Consider the following 20,004-nt stretch of genomic DNA (forward strand, 5'->3'; position numbering starts at 1 on the left):
CCTTTCAGCTTCCCTTTAAGCATTTCTCGAAACCTTCCAGCCCGATTAGGCCAAGAAACAAAGCACTGCACAACACTGAAGCAAAGACCGGAAAGAGTAACTTTTTTTAAGTTATCTTCGGTTTCACCATTATAACTTTCACACAGTTACAAACATGTGCGTTGCTCTCAGTAGTAGAGTGGTAGAGTTTCCATCAGGTCTTAATCGTAGCGAGACTTCTGAAACTTCTTACGGCGATGTATTGTGATAAAATTGCTTGAGACTTCTGGTTCAGTGCCCATGCTTTGCTAGACGTGGCTCGTCAGGAGACCCGCCAGCTGTTCATCTGTCATCGTCGATCGTGTGAGTCATAGTACGGCGCAAGGCAGAAAAGCTTCTCTCTGCCTCGACGCTCGTACATGGTAAGGTCCCGCCATTTCACAAGCGTGTTTTGATGTTCGGAAGCACGTCTTCATCCATGGACTTGATCAAACTGCCAATATTGTGCTGTCTGTCAGTGTATTCATCTCGCTCCCAAAAGTGTTACCATTCTCAGCTCCATTATGAGTGCCGACGGTGACGGCTTATCTTTTCACAAAAGAGCAAGTCCTGTCTTAGGTTCTCAAAATCAGCTGAGCCAACAGCAGACGGCAAGAGCCGGAGCAGCGCAAACCTCACTCAGTCGATTTTGGGGCATCTAGTGTCCATTTCTTTTGTGGCATGATCGAGAAAGGGAACAGCAACGTTAAGGCGGTAGTATTTGCTAGCATCCAACGATGCCATGTGCGTGCGGTTACGCTAAAAGCCCGCAATTTGTGGCTTCGTGAGCTCTGTGTCGACAGATTTAGCAAGCTGTTCAACCATCTGAAACCAACTGCAGAACTCTGTGTCGATTTGTTCACGCACAGACTTGAGACGAGCGATGGTTGCGTCGATCGTATTGTAGGCGTCAACAGTGTCTCCATCTTGTTTTTGAAATTTTGTTACTTGACTGATAAAAGACCTATACTTTTCTGAGCATTATGAACGTCGCGATCAGGTCGGACGTTTGTAAGCTGCAAGATAAGCCCAAAGCATTGGAAACTGATCTCGAGTTGAACTGCCAGAGGTCATTGTCAAAGCCATGAGCCTCTGATGTTGCCATTGCGTCAAGGCAGTCTACAAGGGATACGAAAAGCGTATGGATGGTTTTCAAAGCAATATGCCATTCCACCCATCTGTTTTGCAGAGCCCCTTAACTCTCCTGTTACTGCGCTGCCAGACTGAGAAATCATGAACTTCAAGAAGGCGGATCGTTTCGGTGAAGCGTCGAAAAAGACGAGATGCCTCGTTGATAGTGTGAAGGGCAGCTCTGATGCTTAAAAGTCGACATGCTACAGTGACACACAAGTTAAATCGATGAAAGTGACAGTGCACGTACAGATCCAAAGGGTATTTCTCTGGAATTCGCCCCTGCGTGCTGACGCGCGCTGGCGACATCAATGATGCTCCATCGTACGATTGTCCGCGAACCGACGCGACATCCAGCTGATGCTTAAATTGTGAACCCAGTATGGCCTCAGCTATTGATGCTCCAGTTGTGCGCTGGAACTCAACAATGCCGAAAAGAACCTCTTGAATGTCGTCCGAAGAATCTACGAACCGCAAACAAAGCAAGAAATCCATGATTGGCGTATGGCTCTGACTTCGTCCGCCATGATTGAAAAATATCCGATTGCTTCGAATCTGCGCTGCAACTTCTACTTGAATCAGATCTTTCATTATGCTGATCACCTCGTTTTGAGTAGTCTTGGATGTTAACGTGGCATTGCATGGCGCTTCCTCGAGATGCTGCTTTAGCGAAGGATCGTGCCTAGCTAGAAGAGTCAAAATCACCAGGAAGTTGCCCTTGTTTGTGTGATCGCTTGACGAGTTGTCGTGGTGGTGCCGAAGGGCAGTTGTTTGCCTGGCGCAGAAGAGAACTGTTTCCACGATACTTCTCAGCATGTGCAGTCCTTTTTGAACAGTGTTCGGTTTGCTTTAGAAACAACAGTGGGGATAGATTTAGGTAGGTTTCCTAGCGCTGATCTGAAGAAGCTTACATCATTGCATCTCTGTGAGCAACACTGAGCTCATGAGAATGGAGGGACCCTTCTTTCCCACACGCCTTGCACAGGTTTCTGAAAGCCATCTTGACGAAGATGTTTTTGTTTTAAGAAGAGCGCTGCGTCTTTGGGGGAAATAGGATGCAGACCTTGCACAATCCACCGTTCAACTGTTTGCTGTAAACTAGCTAACTGTGCTTTTCAAGCCAGTCTCTTCGAAAGCTGAGCCGTTTTTGGTGATCTCCATTTCGGCACCGTTTGCGTGAGCAGGTGTGCTTGCTTTGGTGGAACAAACGGATATTTCAAAAATGCCAAGCGTTAGTCATCACACAGTACCTTCAGGTCGATAGTCCCGTCGGCAATGTATCCAAGATCTCGGCTTGCTTGGTGCGACGCCAGCCCATCGGCACTCAAGGAAGGGTCCACCGAAGTTCTGGTACTTGTAGAGCCTTGATTGGGACATTGTCGGGCACTGTCGTACCGGTCTGCAGAGCTATCGGCTCCGTCGACGTGGGCTCTAAACGAAAATTGCATATAAGTTATAATACATAAAATATGTAGTGAGAACACATCGAGCATTGGCACCAGAAACTATACATATCTTTAGTTTTATCGCTTCGATGTTTTTACATGGCACATGTAAGGGAAGATGACAACATACAGCAGTAATGTTGTATATGTGTCTTCTCTGTACATGTGTTATTTGAGTACCCAAGCGCGGCCGTGATGCAGGCATCAATGTAGAAGCAAGCACTGTATTTACATGTGGTGTGCACGCTGGCGTCCGTATTGGCAAATTTTTAAAGCAAAAATTTAAACAGAATTGAATGTTGCACCCGCGTTCATCGTCGCTTTATGTTAGCCATTTAAAATCTTTCCAACCCTCATGGCGAATGCGTGCAGAACGCGTGACTGCAGTTGAACATGCTCCTTTGTGCAATAAACATTTGCATTGTGAGTATGAATAGTTGGCATAATTTGCGACAGTTAAGTCACTGTGAAAACATGTTTACAGTATACCACAGCGAGGCCATCTCATTAAGAAATGTACGCAGATGGCTCACGCGAGGTTCAACAAGTCAAATGATTGGACTTACCAGCTGAGCTGTCCTGTGCTCGTTGGCGTTTCGAAGATCCACTGTCGTCTGCTTTGCCCTAAAATTTGGACAGTCTCTTTTGCTTCTGTGACATTCTGGAGGTTACGCCATACGATAGCGCGGACCCCGAGATATGGAGCCATATCGTTTAGAGCGAACTCTCATGGGTGAATGCAAGTTACAGTGATGAAACCATGAATATATTATATATGCTGAACCATCCGCCCATTTGTCCCTGCTCGTGCGCTGTAAGTGGTCGTAGTATGCCACTTTGCTGGAAACTTCTCATGCTTCAAAACTTGACCATCCTGATCACCTTGCACAGCTTCGTTGGCAACGGCTAGCTCTGTGGCAACCCACAGCAATCCGAACTGCTTCCCGTTGTCGGCCTGCCAGTCCATCCCGACATTTTGTCAAGAGGCATACAACAAAAAAGGTTAACTCAGGGACGTGGATGATTTTCCATAAGGCTCTCACCATTACATAGCCTATTGGATATCGGATTCAGAATTTTTCGCTATATATTGATTGCTGCAGTGCGTGTGATCAACATATTTTTTTTCCAGGACTGCTAGGTTTTTGTTGGGTCTGAAAAATCTGTCGGTTGTTGTCATATAGCAATGATTTGTTTAGCTTGGTACTTTATTATACCTAACTGCCTTTGTTATGGAACATTGGTTGAAGCAGTCGAGTAAAAACGAAGAACCGACGGATTTTGGAAATGTATGTTATGGACACTGTGACATGGCGAGTTACACCATAAACGTTTGCTGGGAGTTTGTACCTTGTACAGAAATGTATAATGACGTCGCTGGGTCTAAAAAAAAAAGATGCTACCTTCTGCATGCATCGAAAATGCATTCATTTGCCGCGGTGCCACCACTCGGGGAATGTTGTCTGGGATCGGCATAGAAAATGCGTCAGGAACACGCTTGGAACGCCGTCGCCCGTGGAAGCCGACACATCCCATCCCCGACAACTAGCGCCGTTCGGCCCTGTCAAGCAGCCGGGAATGCAACTACGGCTGTCACATTCGCTCCCATTGCAGCCCGCCTGATGCGGCAGGCCGCACTTTTTTTTTTATCCAGCAGTCGTGGTATGATGTCGAGGCACCGCATGTACTGCGTCCCAGCTAATGTAAGCCAAGCTGTTCAACGATAAAAAAATTAAACATGGTGCAAGATAGGATTTAGAGACCTAAAGTTTTCGCAGACCCATGATAACTGAACAGCGCCGGTCTTACTGTAATTGTATCATAGACCGTTTTTTTTTTTCACATCTTTGTTTTTTTGGACTGCTTGGCTAACGTTAGCTGGGACACCCTATACAGTATGCCAATGCTCTAGATGCCATGGAAGTGAGGTGCAGTCCTCTTAGGCCTTTCTCGTGAATCCTGTTGTGCTTCGATCAGTGTGCCAGGCATGCCTTCCTCTTGCTCTGTGCAGGGAGAAGGACATGAAGCACTTGGAGCGAGTTGTGAACCACCCACAGTTCCAAGCGAATCCCATCGATGCGGTTTTGAACCACTTGCGGCAGGCATACAAGTCCTGAAGCTCCTCTGACAAGTGTTGCATACCGTGCCCATATTTTTTGCAGCCAGTGCTATTGTGCATTGTGGACATTATATTTGAGCGGCTGCTAGATGGATTTTTAATAAAGTTGTTGGCAGCTATGGCTGCAAGAAAAAAATGTCTTCTGCGAGCTCCAGTGTCGCAGTGTGTGCATTGTGGCAGCGCTAAAAGCAGATATTGTGAACCTGGTGTTACGTAATTTTTCTCCAGTCCTACTGATGAATTATTGTGGTTTGGAATTTTTGGTATTTTGCTGGCTATATTGAATGTAAAAAAGACATGCGATGCTTCAGTGTCAATAAGTTTCGAATGGTTCTCTATGCAATGCCGAGTCGAATGAAAATTGCGCAGGCATGCACGCATTAGGTAAAAATTTAGATCTTACGGAATTCGTGATACCAAAAATGAAAAGAAAGGCTTTCCCCTCAACACTATGAATCACAGCAGTGGTTCAGCAGTAACATGTACACGTGTTAGGTATGCTAGTCTGAAGGTGGTATTGATGGCTTTAGTATGTGCTTGCTGTTTATAACTGCATTGTTTGTTGCGTGGATGTGCAACTTGTGCACATCGCATGCAGAGAGACGCAAGGTCCCTGACCTCTCCTTTCCTTTGATCCGTTTAATGCTAGAGGAGCAGGAAAACATTCTATTTTTGTATACTTTCTTTTCATCTTGTATGAGAGCGTTTAGTGAGAGAAGAGTTTACTGTGATTGTGCTGAAGATGGCTGTGCGAGAACGCTTAATGTGAAAATGTCATGTGGGTTTTAGTTGGACTACCTGCTGATGTACCAATACATAAATTCAGAAGAGGGGCAAGTCAGTTTCTGAACCGACATTTGCATCACTAAGGAAAGCTTGTCTCATACAAAAAATTAGGCCAGTGCTAGTTTTAGGTCGGAACAGGCAGTAAACGAATTTGATGCATTTTTCCGCTGACTGGAGCATCGCAAAATAAGCAGCGTGACGTCAGGCATACCTAAATTTCCCGAAATAGATGCCTATCTGAGTACCCATCACCAACGCTTGCTAGAGTTAGTATCATAAGTTCCTGGAGGGACTGCTGGTGCTCGTGTCTGGGAGGTGCATATACCTGTATGGCAGTTCACCCAGTATGAAATGATTAGTACTACTATAGTAGTGCATGGAGGTGCATATACCTGTGTGGCGGTTCACCCAGTATGAAATGATTAGTACTACTATAGTAGTGCATGGATTTGCCTAAATTTAATTTTTCTGGCTTTAAGTGCCTTTGCAAATTGGTCATCTTCAACAAAATAGTGTGGTTTAAAAGCGACTGTTCAGAAAGATTATACATTTGTGTAGAGACTTAATTGCCTTTCTGTGTTCAGAAAACTTATTGCTTGACAATTTAGAAAGTCAAAGCCTTATAAATTTCGCCACAAGAACGTCAGAACACAAATACAAATATTAGACAAATCCACATATTACATTATTTAGATAAGGGCAGTGTACTAAGGGAGCACTCACTTTTGAGGCGCTTTATGCAGAAGGCACCAGATTGCACTGTAGGCGTATGGACGTCAGACTCTGGAGTTTGGCAAGACGCGTAGCGCCACCTACCGGTGCGAAGAGGCTGTAATTGAGTAGTGCGAAGCTAGACTCCCTTGCTAAGTTGCCTTTGCAGCTAGTGACTGCGAAACAACGATTTAACTAGATTTTGGTCCATATTGCGAGCGTTTTGCGCATTTAACACCCCGACAGAGAGCTATGAAATTCTAGCTAGTCGGACACGCCGCCGAACTGCCATAAAGCGCTTGCTGGCCCACTTTTCAGACTGAAGGCGCAAACGACGGCAACCGCGATAGCTCCGCGCGCTACGAAGAAACTCCGCAATCGACGCTACTGTTGTGTTGTAAACTGCCATGAACGTGAAGGACGGATGAACAACGTTCCGTTTTACTGATTTCCATCGCGATCGTATGAAGGGGAAAGGCGAGAGCGCTGGATACGGGCCGTTCAACCTGTTGGGCAATCGAATTACTTGCATTCCCCACAACACAGCGGCTCGCATGAGAAAGTGCGACAATTTTGTTCTTCTGTAATTGTGTTGCGTAGCCCTGACGGAGGACCGTGGTAAGCAAGCGGAAACTCAAGAATATGCAGCCGCCACTTCGTTGGTAACCGAAAAAACAACGTTGCGAACCATCCTTTTATGTGCCATGGATATCTCCACATTTTAACAGACGTCCGCCTCCGCTTGACTCAACAAGTAGAAGGGAGAGATTTGGCAGGTCAGCTTAACCAAACATTTTGGTTCGTTTATGAATTCAAAATCCTGTTCTAGAGCATCGTTGTATCGCGAGCTCATTTCTACTTTCGGTATTTTGTATGTCCTGCGCCGATACAACAAGCACGCTTCGCAATGTGCTGAGCCTGCTCGACACGCGTTTTTCAAATGTGAGCAATGAAGTTGCTGTAGGATCACTGGACAAGTAATTGCGAAGTAACGCACGTGTGTAAAGAAAAAAAATGACGCGTTTATTTGCATTTATTTGTGCGCGCTTGTTGCTCGAAGCGTCTGCGAAAAGTTCAAATTAAGGTACGAGCGATGCTGTAGCTCCTGCGAGAAAGATGCAGCGCGCAGGCACTGTAGGAAGCTTTCTTTCGTTATGATCGCACGCTGTTTGCTGCCTTGGAAAACGTTTTCTGTTTGCTGCCCTGGAAAATGCTATGAAAGGATTTACTCTCTGTACATAATTGCGAGACAAAACATTACGATAAAATACATAAAAATATAGGAGATACTTAAGTCTTGCGTTCAGGACATATTCAACATGAACCAATTTGAAATGCTTAGATTTTTATGCTGATATGCCTATAGACAAACCTGATACTCTCTGTACTTGCGAGTTGCAGCACGCCGAAATAAAACTTGAGACTTTATTTTATATTGTACACGTACGTAGCCCTGCTGAGGTTCCTTTCCGAAGCGTGGATGGGCGGAAGACGCTTTCCAGCTCCCTGATTTTTAGGAAACCGTGCCTCAACACAAACGAAAGAGAAGGGTCCATTGTGGCCTATGCACCTTCGCTTGCGGACAGCTCTCCTTGCACTACCCAGTTCGCGCCAACGCTCCGATGGGGGCGCTGGTGCACGGGTTTTTCCGCAGCGCCGCCTGGGCAGAGTCTGAGGTCTATGGGCTGTGAAGACGACTGTAAAAGCTACATAAACCTCTTATGAGTGTGTACGCTCCTGTTTCTCGAATTTGGTAGCTAACCTGGCAGCAATAACCAAAATATCCAGGCCGTTCAATTTGTGCTGAGCCATGCTATATTGAAGAACTTTGAAGGCATGATTTCTACAATAGAATGAAAAAGGAAACTGATTGAATAAGGCAGTTTATTATTAAAAAGAATGCGCAGGAAAGCCTTCAGACTGACGCTCACCATGTGGTGTTCTTTGACGAGCACATAAATCTAGGTAAACAGGTGTTTCTGCGTTTCGCCTCCATCAAAATGTAGGCCGTACTCTGCTAATTCCGTGCTCGGAAGTAGTTACTGAAATAGCTACTGAGCAACACTTGTAGACGGGCTAGTTGCATGTTGGTGTAGCCGCTGAATTGCCGGCTGTGATGAGTATGAGACAAATGTTCTGACAGCTTAGAGCCGAATGCTCATTTATCTCGGCACTTGCATTTTTACTTCATTGATGTTTTGCTCTGCACTTTTTTCTGCTATGCAAATCCACCATAAAAGTGCATATCAGTGGCATGATTTTTCTTTTTTTTACTAGATAAGATGGTTCAGACACACTGAGGCTTAGGTGGCGGGCACGCAGAAGTTCAGAAACTAAATATACTTTGGTCAGTCTGATACATCCAAGCAACTGCTTTACAGGTTACTTATAAAATGTTCGCTTACTTATAAAGCTTACTTATAAAGCTTACTTATATATAATATATATAAAAAGCTTACTTATAAAGCATGTTCGCTTCCATATTAGCAGAATCTTTTATATTATCAGACTGCAGAAAATCACTCCGCACGGCTGTAGCCACGAAGCAGATCCTGCTCTGTCGCCCCAGAAAGCAACGAAAACGCACGAAAGTGTAGCTCACGTGGTGTCTGGTCATCTGTTTTGTGTTTATTTGCACTACAATGGCTTCAACAAAATGCGTACCATACAGCCCCTGTGACTGCAGCGCCATCGCTTACATCCGGGACCTGTATGCGCTCAACTTCAAAGCAATGCATTGCACGTGCCGGTGACTGAGTACCCACCTTCATTTTAGTACACTAACTACCCATAATTGGAATGGCAGCTAAACGATCGCAGCACCAGAGCTCCTTCTACTAATATTGACACAAAGAAAGCAGTTGGACCACACAATAGACTCAACACATTTTTAAGAGACACTGAATGGACCGATAAATGTATCTGCCTAATTTTTAAGTACCATTCCTCTAGAATGGAAATTTTCTTGAATTACCTCAGTTCACAAATCTGGAAGTGCTTCATAGGTGTCGAATTTGAGGCCGAAAGTTTTCTCTTACTGTATGCAAACTTCTGAACCCAGTAATTCCGCCCCCCCCCCCCCCCCACTTCCAGAAAACGTAAGGAAAACGGCAAAACAAGCTGCATACTTGGATTTAAACAAAAATATAGATACAGACACCGTGAACATATTCAGTAATGTTTTTTTTATTATCAACCATATTGTAACACTAGGCAGAAATGGAACATAATATTTAAGGAGAACTAAACCATAGCTGCGTTTACAAGATGTTTTTCTATTGCAAGAAGCCATACAGTGATATACAATGGTCCGAACAGGCTGGTCGGTAGGTGGCTTAAGCCTGGTAGGAATGTGTAAAACAGTTTCTTTATTCAGGCACACGTACGTCTGGGGACTTCGAGCAAGAAATAAAGGTGTTGCTCCCTTTGCATGCCCTGCACCTGTTTATGCGCTCGTTCCAAACTGGCCACTGCTGTGTTCCGTCCTTTCGCACGTCTCGTGGAATTTCACTGAGGGCCTTCTTGACCAGTGGAAGACCTTTCTGAGATAGTTGTCCAGGTTCACTGTTTCTGTTCAGTACTAATCCATTCGCAAGCTGAGAGAGAAAACTGCGCAGATGCAGTGTACCATTGCCCTCCCGTTGTGCATGACGTTGGTGAAGAAAACATGCATTTTCACTGCAGCCATTTTGGCGGTGCGCCAGAATATGAACAAGCGCAGCCACTGCTAGCGGGAACACGGAAGCCCGTGGCAGCATAGGGTGCCTTGATACCACGCGACGCGGTGCTGACGTCGAGGCACCCTATGGCAGCACTCCGCGGAGCTCCACTGCCAGCGCCTGGCGCAATCAAAGCGATAGGCGATTGATTGATTGATTGAAAACTATTATTCCACCGAGCTGGGGTGCCCGCCTCTTACCCTACACGTAGGGAGGGTGGGTGGACGAAGCAGTCCCCGCGCCTTGAGGACGGTGAGTCTTCACGGCATCAACGGCCAGGTGGATTGCTCGACGCTGGTCGCCTTCGGCCTCGCTCTGGAGCAAGGTCTTCCAGGCTTCTCTACTGTCTATCTTTTCCTTGGACCCTGAGAAGCCAGCACACTCCCATATTACATGGCCTAGCGTGCCTTTCTCCTTACAAATTTTGCAGAGGGCGCTGTTATACTCCTTCGTCTGAGTGAAGTAGATCCAATATGATGATGTATAATTGTTTCCCTCGAGGTGCCGCCAAATGCGAGCGTCCTCCGGAGAGAGAGAGACCGATGCATAGGCGGAAAGATCCTTCTTTCGGCTTTGTAATGATCTACGATTTCCCTGTACGTGATAATGTTATCTTTGATCCCTGGAACTGGCTGCTCTGGAGTTGCCCGGTGGTAGAGTGCTCGGGCGAGCTCGGGAGCGGCTTCGTTACCTGGGACTACTTCATGGGCCGGAACCCAAATAAAAGTTATGTACCTCCTAGGAGGGTTTTTGAGTAGAATTTGGAGGGCCTCTTCCGAGATTCTTCCTTTACTAAAATTTGGGACAGCTAATTTGCTATAGAATAATATGACTTCCGCTTGTGTACCCGCACAAGGGAGCGCTACTGGAACCTCCTCGGCTGTACAGGTCCCTCGGGCACGTGGAGCACGCTATCTTAAAGGGCCCTTCACCAGGTCTGGCCATTCTGAGCTGAGAAGCGCAGAGCATACATTGCGCGATAACCGATTGTGTCTGCAAACTATTACATCGCTACGCGCCGCGGATAGACATGAAATTTCAAACCGAACGCCGTTTTTCCTTCTCGCGGCCGCCGCGCTCCAAGCCGGACGGTGACGTAATCGTGTCCGCAGTGTGACGTCGCTCGTGGTGACACGTGACTTCGAGAATTATTCAAGACGATCTGTTATCTGTGCGATCTGTTGCTTGAATTGACGAATTGAAGTTTAGAGAAATAACAAAACTCAGAAACATTCGCAATGTCTGCGTGTTTTTTGTTTTACCTCGCACCGAAGCAAGAGAGATGTACTTCCGCTTCGTCTGCTTGTTCCCACGGTCGTGTGGTCACGTGCGCAGGTGCTGAAACTATGCCATTTTCTACAGTGTTACAGCGCGTGATCATGCTCCGCGATCCACTTGTTCTGCCTCAGTATTGGTGTAGCACTGAATTATACCGCTAGTCATGTTTCCTTGTGCACAGTGCACAAAATTTTGCGCTGCGCGAACGAGACAGCAGATCGCGCGCGACGCCGTCGGCGGAAGTGCGTAGCGCCGGAAAGAAAAGCCAGGCGAAAAAAAATATATGAAGGCGGGGCTTGTGACGTATGCGTCACGCGATCCTCCAGGTCCGGTATGGGAGAACGCAGGGAAGGAATTTCGCTTGCGTAGGCTAGACGGGGCGAGTGGAGGGCGTCTTGCTTGGCAGTGGAGCCCGCCTGCTGAAATCATGGGTTCGCAGCACTGAAATATTTCTATCTCGGCTATTAATGAGCCGATTTGAAACATTTTTTTCGCGGCAGAACGCTCCCTAGAGAACACGTAAAAACTTCCAGCATATAAGCAAAATTTGCTATGGGGCCTGGTGAGGGGCCCTTTAATGTACCCGTCGCTATCAACTACCGTCGATACCGCAGCCCCGTCTCTGCCTCAAGATTACAAAGAAGGCGCCAAAAAACAATATTCTTTGTAATCATGCATAACAAACTCGCCCACCAGCACGTGCTCAGTGCCGCAAGCGGCGTCCACGTACGCTACTTTATGCACCGGTGTGTTTTTAAGTTTATTTACTAGAGCCTTAGCCCTGTGAGCTCTCCTCTCTTTGTTGTAGATAGGATGCATACTTTTAGGTAGGGGGCAATTTGGAAGCGTTTGCGCACGTACAACGGAATGTTCTGCTTTCCAATGGGGGCACCCCTGTTTCATTGGATTCCTACCCATTCCAAGATTTTTCTCCTTGTTTTGGACTGGCCTAATCTTTCCAACTGAGACACTCGTACTGCCTCAGTGAGCTCAACTAGCGTATTGTGAACCCTTATTTTGAGGAGGTCTGTCGAGGTCGAGTTTGGGAGCCCTAGGCTCTCTTAACGCTCTTGCTAATGATCGCACCTATTTTCTCTTTTTCTTCTTCTTTAAACACAAAATACGGTGTGGCATTCGCTATTTGGCTGGTAATAAAGGCTTGCATAAGTTAAAGGAGGCTGTCCTCTTTGAGTGCAACTCTGCTAAACATCCCTGTGACCTGAGCCGCGTATCCTTCTAACTTATTGATTGTCGTGAGGTTGTATCCATTTTTCTCGATATACATGCCCAGAATTCTGATTTCCTCCACCTTGGGAACCTCAGTTCGGTTTACGAAAACATTTATGGGTCTGCTGCACCCAGCGTGTCCCCTGTGTTGTTTTCACTCAATGATTAATAGCTCCGATTTCTGTGGCGAACACGCCAAGCCTCTGCTGGCCGTATACTCTTCCACCGTATCCGCCGCTATCTGTAGTTTAAGTTCGATGGCAACGTCACTCCCACTGTTAACCCAGATGTTTATATCATCCGCGTAAGTGCTAAATCTTATCGATTTAATCTTATTGAGTTCCGCCGGGGGACCCCTCATCGCTGTGTTGAATAGGAAGGGTGATAGCGCCCACCCTTGCGGGGTCCCCTTGCGGGGTCCCCTTGCTCCCAAGTGTGACAGGAGGGGGCTTTACATCCAGAAATTTTATATTCGCCTCCCTCTGTGACAAAAAGTCTTTGATGTATGCATATGCCCTATGTCTCACACCTACCTATTCGAGGCCTGCCAAGATAGCCTTGTGGCTAACGTTGTCAAATGCCTTGGTGTCAGTTGAGTCGCATCGGTCTAGGATGTCATGCTTAAGGCTGAGCATGACATCTTCTGTACTGAGCCCTTGCCTGAACCCAAACATTTCATGCGGCCAGAGATCGTTCTCCTCCATGTACCTGGTCAGTCTCGTTTGAACAACATGCTCCATCAATTTCCCTACGCACGAGGTGAAGGAGATTGGTCGCATGTTGTTCAAGACGGGTACTTTGCCTGGTTTTGAAATAAAGACTACGTCCGCCTGTTTCCATGTCTTTGGAAGTTCTCCTTTCTCTCACACTTGGTTCATGTATTGGGTTAGTGTGATGATAGATTTATCGTATAGATTTCTGAAAGCTGTGTTGGTTATCCCGTCCGGACCGGAGGCCGATCTCTTTCTGAGGTTATTAAGCTCTAACCTCTGTCGTGGTGATGGGGGCATCGAGATCTGGGTTGGGAGGTCCCTCGTACTCCTTAAACACCTCTCTCTCTCTGCCTTTCCAAGATATGTCTCCTGGAGCTCTCTAATGAGCTCGTCATCTGTGCCTACGAAGCCGTGCTCCGCTCTCACCTGGTTTATACTCGCTTGCATTTTTGATTTACTGGGGTCGATGGGATGTCTGAGAAGGCTCCAGGTATTGGAGCGACTCATATTGACACGTGTACTTATCTTTATCGGGCGACCACGTTTCGCCACCTAACAAATGTTATCGCACAGCGCGGGACGCACCTGCATGTATCCGAAGTTTCTGGAAAGTTATCGATGCTTCTATTCGCTGTCTGTTGTTGCCGAACCTTGTGTTATCTGATTACATCGCGTGACGCGAATGGTGTAGAACTTTGTAGAAGGCACGCGGGTCCCAACGATTAGTCTGGAACATTCGACTGCTGTATAAAAACCGACGCGCTTGACCCGCTGATGAGATTTTCGACGATCGCCGACTGCGTTCGCCGCTGTCGCCGTTCTTTGAGTGTAGCCTGTTTTTGAGGGCACAAATTCGCCCAATGAAACGCTAGTTTCGTCTTTCTCAGTTTCGCTGCTTTCTTCACAGTCACTACCACGTGACATCTGGTGGAGGTGCTTGTGCGTTCATGTACCGAACGCCCCCGCAAAGCCGCGATCCAAGCCCGAAGCCCGAGGACAGAACCAACATTGCCCAAGACCAGCGTGCTAGCCGCAGACTGCAAGGACTGCCCCCAGAGCACGGACTTCTACCTGAGACGACAAAGAAGATCGTGGTCAAGACAACCCCGTTATCCTAGAACAACCTCGGGACCCACCAACCTTCCACGAAGCAGCTACTGAAGACCCGGAATCCTGGCTGGAGACCTACGAACGAATCGCGACTTTCAACAACTGGGACTCCGATGACAAGCTGCGGCATGTATACTTCGCCTTAGAAGACGCCGCCAGAACGTGGTTTGAGAACCGGGAGTCGACCATTACAACATAGGACCTGTTTCGTAGCGGCTTCCTACGCACCTTTACAAGCGTCGTGCGCAAGGAAAGGGCCGAAACCATGCTTGACGCCCGAGTGCAGCTACCTAACGAGAACGTTGCCATATTCACGGAAGAAATGAACCGTCTGTTCCGCCACGCCGACCCGGATATGCCCGAGGAGAAGAAAGTCCGCCTTCTCATGCGTGGTGTGAAGGAAGAACTTTTTGGCGCAATGATACGAAGCCCACCGAAGACCGTAGAAGAGTTTATTCACGAGGCTACCAGCATCGAGAAGACACTCGAAATGCGGAACCGGCAATTCAACCGCCGCACGAACTCTACCAACTACACAGGAATTCAATCACTGGCCACCAACGATCTGCGCGAGACTATCAGAGCGGTCGTACGGGAAGAGCTGCAGAAGTTGTACCCTAGGTCGCAGCCTCAAGTAGCCTCAATCGCCGAAATCGTCAAAGATGAGCTTGATTGATCCCTTGGAGTTCCTGAGCTGCAACCAGAATCACCGCAGCCCCAGCCGGAAGCGACGACCTACGCCGCCGTCGCCCGCCCCCAAGGCCCCCCTGCACGACCGCGCCAGGGACCTTTAACGCCACAATTCAGTCGTCCACTGCCGCCGCCGTCAGCACGCCCGCCTAGAGTTACTGTATATGCTACCGCAGGTATATGCTACCTTTGGTAGCATATACAGTAACTCTACGCCCGCCCGTCGCCCAGCGCCGCTACGCGAGGAAGACGGACATTTGGCGCGCTCCTGACCACCGCCCACTCTGCTACCACTGCGGAGAAGCGGGTCACGTCTACCGCCGAGGCTCATACCGGGAAATGGGACTGGGAGGGTTCGCCGTTAACGCGCCGCGACCACAGATTGGCGAACGACCTCGCGATATCGCCGACTACCTCGCCGCCACTCAATGGAGCCCTCGACGACCGTCCCGTTCACCAGGCCGCTACCTGTCACCGCAGCGCCGACCATACACTGGCCCAGCCCGGGGCCGGTCTGCGAGCCCATATCCGGAAAACTAAAAGCAGCAACCGATGGAGGTGCGGTTGCTGTTCGTCGAACTGACGAAGATCCTCCGCCGCCGACGAAGACGCCGAAGAGACCATCTCGACGACATAATAACGACACGCCGCCGTGCCGACGAAGTCAGGAAGCCAAGGCTACACCGAAGAAAGACGACTTGACGACGCAACGTTCCAGCTTCAGTTCAACACGACGCAGCCGTGATCCGACGCCAAGACCTAACTGCAACGCCACACAAAGAACCACCGACCTCGACGTGCTTTTTGACGGCCACGCAGTTACCGCCTTAGTGGACACAGGGGCCGATTACTCCGTAATGAGTGGACACATCGCCGCCCAGTTGAAGAAAGTTAAAACTGCATGGGAAGGCCCTCAAATTCGGACCGCTGGAGGACACCTCATCACGCCGACTGGAATCTGCAAAGCAAGAATTACCGTTCATGACCTGACTTACCCTGCCACCTTCGTTATCCTCCAACAGTGCTCACGAGACGTCATTCTCGGCATGGACTTCCTGAACCAACACGGCGCAATCATCGACCTGAAGTCAAAGTCGATAACGCTGTCGGAAGATCGAGCGATACCGCCGGAGAGCCCTCGTAGTCACCATGCCTTAAGCGTGCTCGAAAGTCAAGTCAGCATCCCGCCTCGCTCCAGCATTGTCATTTCCGTCGGCACCAAAACACCTGCCGACGTAGAAGGCGTCATCGAGGGTGACCAACGTCTACTGTTAGACCGTGAAATTTGCGTCGCAAGAGGGATCGCTCGACTGCATGGAGGGAAAACTAAAGTGTTGCTGACAAACTTCAGCCAGGAGTTAAAGCACATCAACGAGGGCACGACGATCGCGTACATCGAGAAAATTCTGGAAACCATTAATGCGTTTGTCCTCTCGTATTCCGCCGCATCTACCCCGACGACCATGGTTCCCGAACCAGACTACGACATTAATCCAAGTCTCCCCGTGATTAAGCAACAGCAGCTCAGAAGTCTTCTCCGACGATACAAAGGCTGTTTTTCGACGTCATCGAGGATTCGACAAACACCAGTCGCCAAGCATCGCATAATCACCGAGGAGTGCGCTCGACCACTCCGCCAGAGCCCTTACCGAGTTTCGCCGCGAGAACGTGAAGCTATAAGAGAACAAGTCGACGAAATGCTGCGCGACGACATCATCCAGCCGCCGAAAAGCCCGTGGGCATCCCCTGTTGTCTTGGTGAAGAAAAAGGACGGAACCTTACGTTTCTGCCTCGATTATCGTCGACTGAACAAGATCACAAAGACGGATGTATACACCCTACCACGGATAGACGACGAATTAGATCGGCTCTGCAACGCAAAATACTTCTCGTCGATGGATCTCAAGCCTGGCTACTGGCAAATAGAAGTTGACGAGAGAGACTGCGAAAAGACCGCCTTCATTACGCCAGACGGCCTCTACAAAGTCAAGGTCAAGCCATTCGGACTGTGCTCGGCGCCTGCAACGTTCCAGCGCGTCATGGACACGGTGTTAGCAGGATTGAAGTGGCAGACCTGTCTTGTTTACTTGGATGACGTCGACGTCGTCGACGGAAATTTCGACGATCACCTTAGGCGGCTTGCGACAGTACTAGAGGCCATCAAGTCATCATCAAGTACTCTGAAGCCAGAAAAGTGCCGCTTCGTTTACTATGAGCTTCTGTTCCTAGGCCACGTCATCAGCAAGTCTGGAGTCCGCCCCGACCCGCAGAAAACAGCTGCCATCGCCAAGTTCCCGCAGCCCGTCGACAAGAAGGCAGTGCGTAGATTTCTTGGCATGTGTGCCGACTACAAGCGATTTGTCAAGGACTTTTCACGCACCGCTGAGCCGCTGACACAGCTAACTAAATGTGACGTCGAGTTCAAGTGGGAAACGCCGCAGGCCGACGCATTTCAAGAACTCAAACGACGCATGCAGTCGCCGCCCGTACTTGCGCACTTCGAGGAGGACGCCGATACCGAAATCCACACTGACGCCAGTAGCCTAGGCCTCGGTGCTGTCCTAGTCCGGAGAAAGGATGGACATGAACACGTGATAGCTTACGCTAGCCGGCCGTTGTCAAAAGCGGAAGGCAATTGTTCTACAACCGAAAAGGAATGCCTCGCCATCGTTTGGGCTACAGCCAAATTTCGCCCTTACCTATATGGTAGGCCGTTCAAAGTCGTCAGCGACCATCACGGCTTGTGTTGGCTAGCGTATTTAAAGGATCCTTCAGGACGGCTGGCGTGGTGGAGCCTAAGTCTGCAAGAATATAATATCACTGTAACCTAAAAGTACGGACGAAAACACTCTGTAGCAAGTATGTGACGCCCCCTCGGACACCACAGTAGGCAGCCCTGCTGCAAGCTCAGCTCAGCAGCCTTGTGGCTATAGGCCTGCTGCCCCAATTCCTCTCCACGGGACACCGCCTTGACCACCTGAGACAGGACTGGGTCCCGGCTGGTCGCTTGAGATACCGCAGATCTGGAGAGCACCTCCGGGTGCGCGTGTTCCAGCATGAACACTTCAGCAGGTTCTGGAACAGCATCAGGCACCTCTGGCAGGGGCAGGCGGCTCAGGGCATCAGCAGGTCCCAGGTCCTTTCCCGGACGGTAAACCAGCTGGTAGCTGTAAGCTGCCAGCCTCAAGGCCCAGCGTACCACTCGAGGCGATGCCTGCACAGGAACTGCCTTGTCAGGCCCCAGCAGCCCCAACAGCGGCTTGTGGTCTGTGACCACAAGCCGGTCTGGTGCGGTCTGGTGCAAGACGTCCCCAGCCTCCTGACCCAGTTCAAGTCCCTGTTCCAGCCAGGGGTGGGCACATTTGCCGGCACGACGGCTGGCATCTATGTACCTGAGGGAGCCCGGCCACGCTTTTTCAAGCCTCGCCCACTGCCGTTCGCCCTGAAGGACGGGGTTACCCAGGAGCTGCAACGGTTGCAGCGAGAGGGCATCCTGGTGCCCGTAAAGACATCTGAATGGGCCGCTCCCATCGTGCCAGTCCTCAAGCGAGATGGCAGTGTCAGAATCTGCGGGGATTTCAATGTTACCATCAACCCCGTCACTACCGTCGAGAAGTACCCGCTGCCCCGGATTGAAGATCTCTGGTCAGCATTGTCCGGTGGACAGAAGTTTACCAAGCTCGACCTCAGAGATGCTTACCAGCAGCTGGTGCTCCAGGATGCCTCCCGGAAGTATGTCACTATATCGACAACTTTGGGACTCTTTCAGTACACGCGCTTACCGTTTGGCGTGGCCTCAGCCCCAGCCATATTCCAGAGGGAGATGGACAACCTCTTCAAGGGCATGAGGCACGTGGCGGTGTACTTGGACGACATCCTGGTTACTGGCAGCGACGACGGGGACCACCTGCAGAACCTGCACAACGTCTTGGCACGACTACAGGACGCCGGCCTCAAGCTCAAGCTGGAAAAGTAAGTTTTCCTAGCCCCCAGCGTTGAGTACTTGGGACATACCATTTCCCAGGCAGGCCTAGCCCCGGCTCCCCGCAAAGTTGATGCGGTGCTCAAGGCACCTAAGCCCCAGAACAAGAAGGAGCTTCAGAGCTACCTGGGCCTCATCAACTTCTACAGGAGTTTTCTGCCGAACCTGTCGCAGCATCTACAGCCGCTCCATCTTCTGCTTCGAGATGGTGAGCAATGGGTCTGGAAGAAGGAGCAGGACCAGGCCTTCCAGCGCAGCAAGGAGCTAATCACCAAGGCTCCAGTGCTGGTGCATTTCGATCCTGCTAAGCCTGTAGTCCTTACCGTAGATGCGTCGCCGTACGGTGTGGGAGCCGTCCTGGCACACCCGGACAAAGATGGCCAGGCGGAAGCGGCGGTCAACAAATTCGCGACAAAGGGCAGTACCTGCGGTCGCTGTGGTGGTGCCCACTCCCCTTCACTGTGCCAGTTCTCTCAAGCACAATGCTTTACGTGCGGGAAAACTGGGCACCTGGCACGTGTATGCCGAAGTGGGAGGACGAACAGCAAGCAGCAGCCGGACAGTCTGCCGGACAGGTGGTGTCTCCTGCCAGCGCCTCATCGCTGCTCGTCCGCATGCCAGATGGGGCCATGTGGCACAGACACGCCCACCATGTCAGACCTCGCCGCGGGACCTGGCCAGCACCCTCAACTGCCACTGAGTTCCAGCCCGCAGGAGGACTAGCGGCAGCACCAGTCGCTTCTAGCGGAGTACCACCTACCTCGGAGGCGGCAACCGTAGCCAGTGGTGCGGCACCCGTTGGACCGGTGTCGAGCTCGGCACCACTCACGAGGCCGACCACTACGGACCCCCCGGATGGAGCAAGGCTGGCTCAGGCAGCACCCGGCGTTGCCACAGCCGACCCGTCAACACCGGTGCCCAGGCGGAGTACTCGACGGCGGAGGCCACCAGACCGTTACTCGCCTGGATAGCAGGCACCGTCGACCCAGCTAGGGTGAAGGCAGAGCCTCATAGTGTGAACTTGGACGTTTGTTTGAACTTGGACGTTTGTTTTTTATTTAACAAACAAACTGGG

At 49.6% G+C, this 20,004-nt stretch overlaps 1 protein-coding gene across 1 annotated transcript in view; it reads left to right on the forward strand.

Moving 5' to 3' along the window:
* Positions 1-7,656, forward strand: part of LOC126518596 (uncharacterized) — a 79,437-nt gene extending 71,781 nt beyond the window's left edge. Inside the window, exon 8 of the mRNA XM_055064938.2 lies at positions 4,606-7,656. Coding sequence (XP_054920913.1) covers positions 4,606-4,711 — 106 coding nt within the window. The 3' untranslated portion in view covers positions 4,712-7,656. The remainder of the gene's footprint in view (positions 1-4,605) is intronic.
* Positions 7,657-20,004: the final 12,348 nt, after the last annotated feature.

The sequence above is a fragment of the Dermacentor andersoni genome, chromosome 1 (assembly GCF_023375885.2).
Source record: "Dermacentor andersoni chromosome 1, qqDerAnde1_hic_scaffold, whole genome shotgun sequence".
Taxonomy (NCBI): domain Eukaryota; kingdom Metazoa; phylum Arthropoda; class Arachnida; order Ixodida; family Ixodidae; genus Dermacentor; species Dermacentor andersoni.